This window comes from Denticeps clupeoides, chromosome 7 (assembly GCF_900700375.1).
Source record: "Denticeps clupeoides chromosome 7, fDenClu1.1, whole genome shotgun sequence".
NCBI classification, from domain to species: Eukaryota; Metazoa; Chordata; class Actinopteri; order Clupeiformes; family Denticipitidae; genus Denticeps; species Denticeps clupeoides.
Window position 1 is genome coordinate 6,315,889 of NC_041713.1, and position 10,361 is coordinate 6,326,249.

The window sequence follows — 10,361 nt, forward strand, 5'->3', positions numbered from 1 at the left end:
GTGTTCCTGGTCAACACGCTATTTCCACAGGATACCTGAGCCTGAACGAGTGTAAAAAACGCCAATCTTGTGCTGATTATTTAATCGTTGCGTGAGTCAGAACGTTTCACCGTAAGCTCGGCAGGCGGGATTCAAAGGCAAGATTTAACCCAAGTCACGAAGAAATCTGCTTCTCCAATCTCCTGCTAAGCCTTCTGTCACACGCGCTCTTCTTTTGAAGTGGATACTGGGATATGAAATGGGAACCGGGGTGAATGCTGCCATTCAATTCTAATTTGACTCCTCTGAGAACCCAGAGTTTAGTGACACATCAGTTCCTATGGGAAGGGTGTGACATACCAAGAAGTGTCTCTTTTGTCTCCCCCAGCATCACAGGGGACAGACTACATAAAACAAGCGGATATTTAAAACATTCACAGAGGTTTCGGCTTTGAGGTTGTGCATATTCACCGCGTCCTGCTGAGAATGGTGGACCTGCCTGGAGAGCCTAGCTGAGGTCAGACTAAACAACACAAGGCTGAAGGGGCCTTGGGTGGCTTCCTGGACACATTTGGTAAAGCTGGAAAGCACTCGCATCTGAAGAGCAGCACCATGTGGCTGAACATGTTCACCTGAGACCGCGTGGTCCAAACCGGGTGAGGAAGAAGACCACAGTCACAGGTCTACTCTGAATCATAGCTTCTCCTGGTCAATGAAAGGGCTGTGGCATGTCACATTTAATTGGGACATTATTTCCACAGCACCACAGTACGATGGAATGGTGGTGAAAGCCCAGTTTCAAGGTCAAGTGGAGCCCACCGACACACTCCAGATTAATTCTCGCTGGAGTTCTGCCTCACCGGTAATCCAACTGTTTTGGGCCAACAAGGCGGCTGTTTAAAGGAGACCCGGATACTGTAAAGTCAGGGATCCATTCTGCAAGCGCTATTGGAAAATCCTTTAATGTAAATATGCAACAATAAAACTATATTTTGCAGCTTGTCAATCAGTTTGATTGGAGAGTATAGCATGTGTGTAAGAATATAGCAGAACACAAAGCTGGAGATATGTATGGCGGAAGTGGACTGCATACGTAGGACGTGCCTGGATATGAAGCAGAGAGTTCATAAAAAAAAGCCTTCAGTGCCGAAAGCGCTCCTTTCCAACAGTGCTTTGCAGTACAAGGGTAAAGTGTGGAGACAGGTAACCTTGTCGGAGGGCACCTCCAAATCAACTCCTGCCAATCGACCCTTAACTGCCTAAAACGTATAAACACATAAACGTATGAATACAGTTCCCTGTATTCTTCCAATAATTCCAAGCATTTTCATTTGTGACCGATGGGTTTATTTTATGTAAATAATATTGGCACAACAAAATTTGTCCTCTGCATTTAACTTGGTGAGCAGTGAGTGGGCAGCCATGACAGGCGCCCGGGGAGCAGTGTGTGGGGACGGTGCTTTGCTCAGTGTCACTTTTTCGTCTCGGGATTCCGACCGGCAACCTTCCAATTACGAGTCCGTTTCCTTACACGGAAGGCTACCACTTCTGCTTCTTAATCTTAAAAGTTAATGTCAGTCCCCGTTCTGACTGAAAAAACGCTGCCGTTTCCCCCTTTTTCTGCTGATCCGCCATTCTAGATCAGAACACCATTTCGGGTGAAAGGAATGTTTGTCATTTATGGGATATGTTCATAGCATGTTTGTAACACTGTGCTGTGTTAAGGGGTGAATTTATTGTGTTAATGTTTCATTTTGAAGATGATTAAGTATGAATGTCTAGGTAAAGGACTGCATTTAAAATGTTAAAGTGTATTTTGCACTTTGTTTTAAGACACTTGTAAGCCAGTATCACATAACAGAAAGAAAAGTGTTCAAATGAGTGATACGTCACATTGTTCATATCCAGTACAGCGTTGTTGGAATTACTGGAATTACTATTTTACTGGAATTAATATAATAAGGAACCATTGTATAGCACTAACAAAAAACTGTTGTGAGCCAATTATTCTGGACATCAGTGTACACGGCTGAAGCTGGTTCTACAACCTGCCTGAGCAGGTTGACCTGGACGCGACTCTGAGGATACAGATACGGTTCACAGGACGACCAAAATTGTTTATACACTGCACAAAGAGAAAGGGACAAGTTTCTATTTCAAGTCTCCATTCAACTTGAACTATATATATTTTTTGCAAGACATACAGCATCGAAACAGAACTCGGGATGATCATTTTTGGAGGGGGTTATTAACATTTCCATAATTCTTGCATGTTCAATAAACGTTTTTTTTTTCGTATATAATCTGTAGTCGTGGCCAACTCACTCCTGCAGTCGAACCTAAATCTGACCCAATTCATTTCACAGGCTGATTTATCATCTCAAATCCTACCTGTACATATTGAAAGGACTCCAACTGACTGATGTACATGTAACAATTGATACAGAATGTCAATAAAAACTAAATAAAAAAAAAGAAAGTACTACAACTATATATTTATTTACAGAGCCATTTATTTATGTCTTGAGCAGTGAAGGGATTTCTCAAAGATGGGTAGCCAACAGGTATCAGCGAACACCAGAGACTCTTGAGAAGCGTGACTACAACAGGCTTCATCCAGCGGGGAGCAGCTGGGTGGTAGTAACCTAGTGGGTAACACACTCGCCTATGAACCAGAAGACCCAGGTTCAAGTCCCGCTTACTACCATTGTGTCCCTGAGCAAGACACTTAACCCTAAATTGCTCCAGGGGGGGACTGTCCCTGTAACTACTGATTGTAAGTCGCTCTGGATAAGGGCGTCTGATAAATGCTGTAAATGTAAAATGAACATTAATTGGTGAGATGACTTCCATTATGAGAGAACTCCTGATTGGGTTAGGGGGTAACTACAGGTAATCACGTAATTTTCATCTGTTGCCCTTAAAGGGAGACCGTGAAGCTTTGAACGTGAAGTAGGACTGGACTTCAAAACCCCTTCCATGCTGACAGGTTTCTACGCAGGAACAAAAATTGTAACTGGCTTTAAATCAACCACACGTCCCTGGTGGGAACAAGGACAGAGTAAAGACATGGTTGTCACATCGATTCACCTCCAACCGCTGACAATCAAAAGGTTGTTATGGAGAAAGTAAGAGTGTAAATCGGGGGACACATGAGCTATCTACCTGGGCAGCTCCCAAGATAACTACGTAGGAACCGTAAAGCCGTGTCTATTGTTTTCCAGTGTCTCCCATACCATGCCTTTGGCCTGTTAACATACACATACACTAAAAGTTTCTCATGTAGTGGTTTTAGATCCTACCACGAAGTAGGAACAAAATCAATCAACCCCCTGTGACGTTCCTGTGGTGCAAACATGGCAAAAACTGGAACTTCTATTAACGGCTCTAGGAATGTTGGTCATATTAATTTGGTGATCAACATCCCACCACAAAGTAAAATGTGTGGAAACGTGTTGAATACAATGTACAATGTGTGCTCCCAACAGGGATCAAAAATAGACATATTCCCATTTTCAGCGGGTCACTTTCCCAATCATGGAACACACAGCCATGAAAGTGAAAAAAGTGAAAGTGAAGTGATTGTCATTGTGATACACAGCAGCACAGCACACGGTGACACAACAAAATGTGTCCTCTGCTTTTAACCATCACCCTTGGTGAGCAGTGGGCAGCCATGACAGGCGCACGGGGAGCAGTGTGTAGGGGACGGTGCTTTGCTCAGTGGCACCATGGCGGACCGGGATTCGAACCGGCAACCTTCTGATTACAGGGATGCTTCCGTAACCGCTAGGCCACCACTGCATGAATAGACGCAGGAACCCAACAAAATGCAGTCCACAGTACAAGAGACTGGTTGGGGGAGGGAACCAGAATATGGCTGAGTCACACAGGAACCAACCAACAATGTCCAGGGGCCCAGCCACGCCGAGAGAACGCAAGGAGGCGGCCTTTCAACAGCCACAAAGAACAGGGTGAGTCAGTGAATGCGAACAGCAGGGAATTTTTTTGGAGGGAATTCCACGACCACTTCCACTCTTTTCACACTCCTGCAGAGAATGGCCTAAAGGAAATTCAATTTCAAAACGTCACCATGTGGAGTGGAAAGGCTCGCCTCCTGGTCCCAGTGCTGGTAAAATCCAAAGCAATGTGGGGTGGATCCAGCAAGGATATTACAGGCTGATCGAGAGTTTGAGTGGGACAGAGTTAAATAGAAACGTACAGATGTTTATTTCCCCCCCTCCTAAAAATTGCACATGGTGTTCACTGCTATGTAAAAATTTAGATTTTTGTCTTCAAAGATGGAAGATGTATAAAGGTGGAAAAAGAACAACAATTAGAGCATGAGGCTCATGTTCCACCTGGTTCAAGTCCCAGTTATTGCTGCTTGTCAATAACTTATTTCCTTGATTTTGTATCGCAACCGTGCACCAGCCGGGCTGCTGAGAAATGTTATAATTAAGATGGATCCAATATAAAGCCCTAACACCTGACAAGCAAACCGCGAGGTGGTAGGTTCACACCACATTTCTGATTTATTGCCGTTACATAACTGGAATGCCAACGGCTGCAGAGCATCATAGAATCCGGTCCGACGCTCTTTGGGCCAACTCTCACCCCCGAAGTGTTAGTTTTAGCAGCTGGTTGCACATGTTTTCCTGACCGAAAGATGGTGAGCGGCCTGCAACATCTGGTTCGAATGCACATGAGCATGTCAGTGAAGAAGGAGCGGAAGGGGGGAAAAATGCACAAGGAACAAGACAAGGCCATCTGCAGTTTAAAGTCTAATTATTTGCATCCTCAAAGAGCCCGGCTTCCAGGCTGCAGGCTGTGCTCCTGCTGGCAGATCGGGAAGTTGTTTGCTTTCGGGACATCTAAGGCTGCATTTTGACCAAGCTCAATCTGGCACGGGGGGGCATGTCCCCTACCGTCACATCGAGCAAGTCTTCCGGGTGGTCAGCAATGAGAATGCGTGAACAGCAGGCCCCGATTGGGAGTAAGTAGTTGTGGATCGTGAGTGAGAGGCTCCTCTGCAGGTAATGGAAAGAGCTGGAATTCGCCTCGGCCCTGGAGATACATCAAGTACCTCTGATTCAGAGCGCATGCAGCTGTTTTGTTGGGCGCAAAAATTCCCAATGCTGTGGAAAGTTTTGTACCCTTCTCCGGACTGACACCGCTCAACAATGAGATGCCTTTGATGCTCTGCGAGCTCTCTGTGAAGCACGGCTTTTGCAGAAGCAGCAGGACAGATGAACATTCTTTGGAGTTATTTGGGGTGAGAACCACGAAGACTGAATGTTGTAATTGAACAAATAAAAATAAAAAAAATGGGATTATGCAATCCAATGTCGTACTTTTTTTCCCTCTCTTTGTCTTTAATTGAATTGAACAGGTTATACGTCACACTAAAACTGGGGTTTTACATCGCAAAAACCTGGAATTTAAAACTGCATCTTGACCCGGACGATGAAAACGGCAATCTGCAATACTCAGATGTCCGGTTGGCCTATAAAGAAACAGGACGTCCCCGACAATGACACTAAGCTTTTAATGCAATATTTCCTCAGGATCCCCAACAAACAGGAGGTGGGCAGCGCCCTCAAAGTGCAGCAGCGCGCAGGCACTTTCTCAACCATCTCATCTCCATTAGGGCCATTATCTTAGCGCCGCACGGCCTCAGCTCCTGCGCGCGTGTCTGTAATGCAGTCTAGTTCCCTGAATATTACAAAAAAAAAAAAAAAAAAAAAAAAAAAGCAACGCCGGCGGCCTAGTCCACCGATCAATACTCTTATATCAGTCAACAGAACCAAACTATTTCGTACACGTTCTTGAGAGGCAGCAATTAGCACGATTGCATCGATGCATCCGCTTGCAGCCGGTGGGGGTGACAAGAAGATCTATACCAGGCCGAGCAGGGAAAGGACAAGCCGTGTTCGGTTTGTGGCCAGTTTGCTACTGAATCATGCACGATCCGGTGCAAGGGCGAAACAGTCGGGAGGTGACCTCAGAACAACTCCAGACCCGCTACTGGACTGGCTAAAACAATTATTTCATGTATATATATAAAAAAAAGCTCAATTTTAATACACCGGCTCTTAATACTTAATAGAGGGGTATTAACAGCAGCATTCATGACAATAAACGGGTACAATAAACGGGCTAAGAGCTTATGGGCGAGTTTTGACTAGTCTCAATCGAGCCTAAAAAAAAAAAAAAAAAAGCAACAGAGGACAAACGAAACGAGAATCCGATGTCCTGGTGTCCCCTCTGGAGCGGATTCATCCTGCAGAGCGTAGCAGAATATCTCGTCCCCGAATATCACAATTTTCGTATTCATTACAATTACGGACGTCTCCCCACCAACCCCAGTCCGTACCTGCGAGACCCCCCCACCCCGTTTTTTAAACGCGGCCAAGCGCTATCTTTACAACCCCAGTTTTCACGCTAGCCAGCGGGCTAAAGCTCCGCACGGGGACGGGCCGAACAACGAGTCTATCCGCCGAAACGAGACGGCCGGTCGCATTAACGCGGTACGATGAATTAATTCGACCAGAACTAAGGGCTCGTCCACAGAGCGTTGGTCGGTGGCGAAATGTGCACGGCTGGCTAGCCGCGTAGCTGCGCGCTAAGAGAAGGCAGCTAAAATTGCTATTAGCCGCATATCACGTACGAAGTGCAATTTAAAGGCGCGTAAACGTTGTGTATACGTAAAAACGCCATTCTTTACCTCGAACGGGGCAAACGCTTTTTAACCACGCGATTTTCCGTAAGCGATTTAAAAAAAAAATAATAATAAATAAACGTAAAAAAGCCAGCGGGGCTAGCTGGCGTTAGCCGTGCAGCTAGCATGCGCACCGAGCCTCTCGCTCTCTTACCTGTTAAACGCAACTTGACGGGGCCGTTCCTCCGGGCCCCCGGGTTAGACATGTCCCTTCGCCGCGCGGCTGCGGCGCCGGTTCTCGCAGAATTCGCTCGGAGCGTCCGTCGGCGCGGCCGCCGCTCAACGAGTTTCGAAGTGAATCGTTAGCGACGGTGTCGTAGCCCGGATCTCCACGACGCTGCCATCTCTCGCCAACGTCAGCGCGCCAAGTTGGGCGACAAAATAAAAAGCCGTATAAAAAAAAAAAAAAAAAAAACAAATGTACGCGACGTGAAGAGGTGGCGGGTTTCTTTCCCCCCCCCTCCTTTAAAAATCAGATCCGATTACGGCTCGCTCCGCGGGACGAAGTTGGGCAGCTGCGGTCCGGCGAGGATCCCGGAGCGGCGTCTGCTGCCAGTCCTGGAGGCTTGTAGGAGGCGCGGGGGGGTTGGACGCCTGGTGACATCATTACAGCGACTAATCAGAAGCCGCTGCGACGGCCAGCGTCTAACTCGGGGGGGTGGGGGTCCCACAAAGCACGCCACCGGGAGCACACAGACCAGAGTCGGTTTCAGCAAACGTTTTATTTACAGAACAGGTCATTAAAAGTCAAATTAGGTATGTACATGAAAGAATTCAAAGAAGACCAAAAAGGACAAGACACTGATGTGGGGGGGACAGAACAGACATCTAAAAGTTGAAAGTGCCCTGGTTTTCATTGATTTGAAACGCATAGCCATCGGTCGTGGTTTCTGGGGCGACGCATTCATCCTCTTCCTCCTATATGGGGGGGGTGTCACGTTGTGAATCAGAGGCAGAAGAGAACGGTTTAAAAAAAAAAATAAAAATAAAAAAATTCAATGAAACTCACCTCGCCAGAGAAATACTTCTCAATTAGGTTGAGGGACGCCTTGTAGACCATCTCATTCTCGTGCGACTGTAGCGCCTCGATCCGGTCCAAGCCACCACATTCCTCAATCATCAGACACAGTTTGTCAGTCTCGCCGATCTTCTCTCCAGCCTGACAGGAGGAAGCAGCGGCAGCAGAACTTGTTTCAGCGAAACCGGGGACGTTCCAACACACGGCAACCGAGGAGCGACATTCTTAGGAAAGGGCGACGTACCAGGAAAATGTTGGTGATGGCATCCAAGATGACAAGGATGGTTTTACTGTCTTTGGTGGCCAGCAAACTCAGCAGGGGCTCCAGCACGTTTGCCTGGACGAGGTAGACCACTTGTTCAACAGTGCCCCCACTGGTGAAGTTAGTCACGGCCCACACTGCCTCCTTCTGAGTCTTGTAGTCAGCCTGCAAGCACAGGTCACAATACTCTATCTATTTACATACACACAAACAAATAGAACATGAATTCCAAAAAGCTTTGCAATTGCACGGCGCATACCTTCCGGAGTACGTTGACCATGTGAGGGACCAACCCTGCATTGATGACCTCCTGGATCTGAGTCTCTTTGCCGGCGGTGATGTTGGACAGAGTCCAGGACGCCTCCTTCTGAATATTACACTTATGGTGCCGCAACAGGGCGGGGAACATTGAAAGGAGCCCCGAATTCAGTACTGCTTGGGTCTGCTCGTCAGTCCCGGTTACGATATTCCCAATGGAACGCAAGGACGGAGTCTGGAACAAAAATCTGATTTAATTTTTGTCTGGATTTGTGAATAAAACTGTTTAAAAAAAAAAAAAATTAAGTAAAAATTTGATTCTTACGACAATAGAGAGCTCCCCGCAACCAAGCAGCTGCACCAGACGCGGTACAAGGCCAGTTTGCACCACCACTTCAATGCGATCATTGGGTCCGTCGGTCAGGTAAGACACGGCCCAGCACGTGTCGGCCAGGACCTCGTTGTCCGGGTGATGCAGGAGGCGGACGATGGTTGGCAGAATCTGCTGCACGGCGGCCAAAGGCGGCGCAGGGTTCTTGTTGCGACACAGGTTCGAAAGGGTCCACGTGACGTTACGGAGGTAACCGGGCTACAAAGTGGAAAAATGTGGAATTAGGTATGGCCTAAATATTCCAATATAAAAAAAAAAAAATGCATATGCATTTAATTAAAATGGGGCTTACAGTAAACACTGAAAGGTCAGGGACCGCCAGCAGTGAGAGCAACGGCCCCACGGCACCGTGCTTGATAACGAGGTCTCGGTACCCAGAGCCATCACCTACAAAACAAGCATTTCAATATACAAAAGTAATAACATTATTTAAAATAATAAATTAAAAAAAAAAAAAAAAAAAAAAATTCCGGTCACCTACCTGCAATGTTTCCCAAAGCCCAGACGGCCTGCTCGCTGATGTGCGGATGCGGGGAGGAGATCAGGCTGATGAACGCCGGAACAGCGCCCCCTCGCACCACCGCGCTGGTCTGGTCGGAGGTCCCCGACGCAATGTTGGTGAGCGCCCACGCCGCTTCGAACTGGATCGGGGGGGAGTCGGTCATGCCCAGGAAAGACACGAACTTGGGGATCAGGCCGGAACTGATGATGCAGTCGATGGGGGGATGCTTCTCCCTGGACAACAGCTTCCTGAATTTGGGACAAGATGCACCAAATAAATAAATAAAAAGTCGCAAGTGAAATGGAAAAAAAAAAATGTTAGAGAGCAGAATGGCATTTTTATTTTACCTTGCTGCTTGTGTAGCCTGCAGCTGCGTTTCAATGCTGCTGCTGTTCACACCAGTTATAATCTGCTCGACGCTCCATAGCTGGCTTCCCTATAATAAAAAAAAAAGCGATGAGATGGACGCGTGACTTGTACAAGGGGAAAAAAAATAATTCACACAAGTGAAGGTAAATACTGAAAATATAATAAAGAAAAAAAGTTTAAAAAAAAAGCGAACAGACCTGACAGTTCTGGCTCTTCTCCTGCAGCGGGGAGGTCACCTCGTCGGGGAAGCTGCTGACGTTCCTTCTCTTCAGGATCTGCTCGTCCTTCTTGGCCTTGCGAAGCTCGACGTTCACCTCCACTCGCCGTCGCCGCATTTCCTAGAGAGCCACGGGGCGGGAGGAGAACGGCGCGTTACTCGTCAGTAGTCGCGTTACGCGGCCGAGTCGCTGCCATCGCTTGCGCGTCGCTTACGCTCGCGTCTTTTCCCTTGTTCTTGAACTTGTTCAGGCGCGCCGCGTTCTCGCTGTTGCAGGACATCGTGGTTCGGAGCGGTTTGCCAAGAGCAAAATCTGCACGATGAAACACAGAAGCTAATTTAATTTCTACGAATTAAAAATCCCACTTGCTTGTTTTAACCAAACGCACGTAAACAAATTCTTTGTACAATAAAATAAAGAAGAAAAAAAAATACTTGGTCGGGCGAAATGAACCCCTTACCTTAACTTTGAGAAGAAGTGCGGAAAGGACGCGGTAGTTCCGACCTTTAAATTGCCGGTACCGGGCTCTCTGATTGGCCGGTTCGAGCGAAAGCGCGCTATCATTGGACCGTTTAAAAAAAACACCACACGCAACTCTCACGGGAAGTGGGGCGCCCGAGATCTCGCGAGAGTTCCGGGAACG

The 10,361-nt window shown here is 47.1% G+C and overlaps 2 protein-coding genes across 2 annotated transcripts in view; both read right to left on the reverse strand.

Annotated features, from left to right (window-relative positions):
- Nucleotides 1-7,275, reverse strand: part of smurf2 (SMAD specific E3 ubiquitin protein ligase 2) — a 40,730-nt gene extending 33,455 nt beyond the window's left edge. The window contains exon 1 of the mRNA XM_028985473.1: nucleotides 6,855-7,275. Within this exon, the coding sequence (XP_028841306.1) occupies nucleotides 6,855-6,906 (52 nt within the window). The 5' untranslated portion in view covers nucleotides 6,907-7,275. The remainder of the gene's footprint in view (nucleotides 1-6,854) is intronic.
- Nucleotides 7,276-7,407: 132 nt separating this feature from the next.
- On the reverse strand, nucleotides 7,408-10,190 carry kpna2 (karyopherin alpha 2 (RAG cohort 1, importin alpha 1)). Its single transcript, XM_028985477.1, has 11 exons — nucleotides 10,179-10,190; nucleotides 9,933-10,030; nucleotides 9,698-9,838; nucleotides 9,479-9,567; nucleotides 9,111-9,379; nucleotides 8,922-9,016; nucleotides 8,564-8,827; nucleotides 8,240-8,473; nucleotides 7,963-8,145; nucleotides 7,710-7,859; nucleotides 7,408-7,618 (listed from the first exon to the last, which is right to left on the reverse strand). The coding sequence occupies exons 2-11, from the start codon at nucleotides 9,996-9,998 to the stop codon at nucleotides 7,529-7,531; spliced, it is 1,581 nt and encodes a 526-aa protein (XP_028841310.1). The 5' UTR covers nucleotides 9,999-10,030; nucleotides 10,179-10,190; the 3' UTR covers nucleotides 7,408-7,528.
- Between the last annotated feature and the right edge of the window lie 171 nt (nucleotides 10,191-10,361).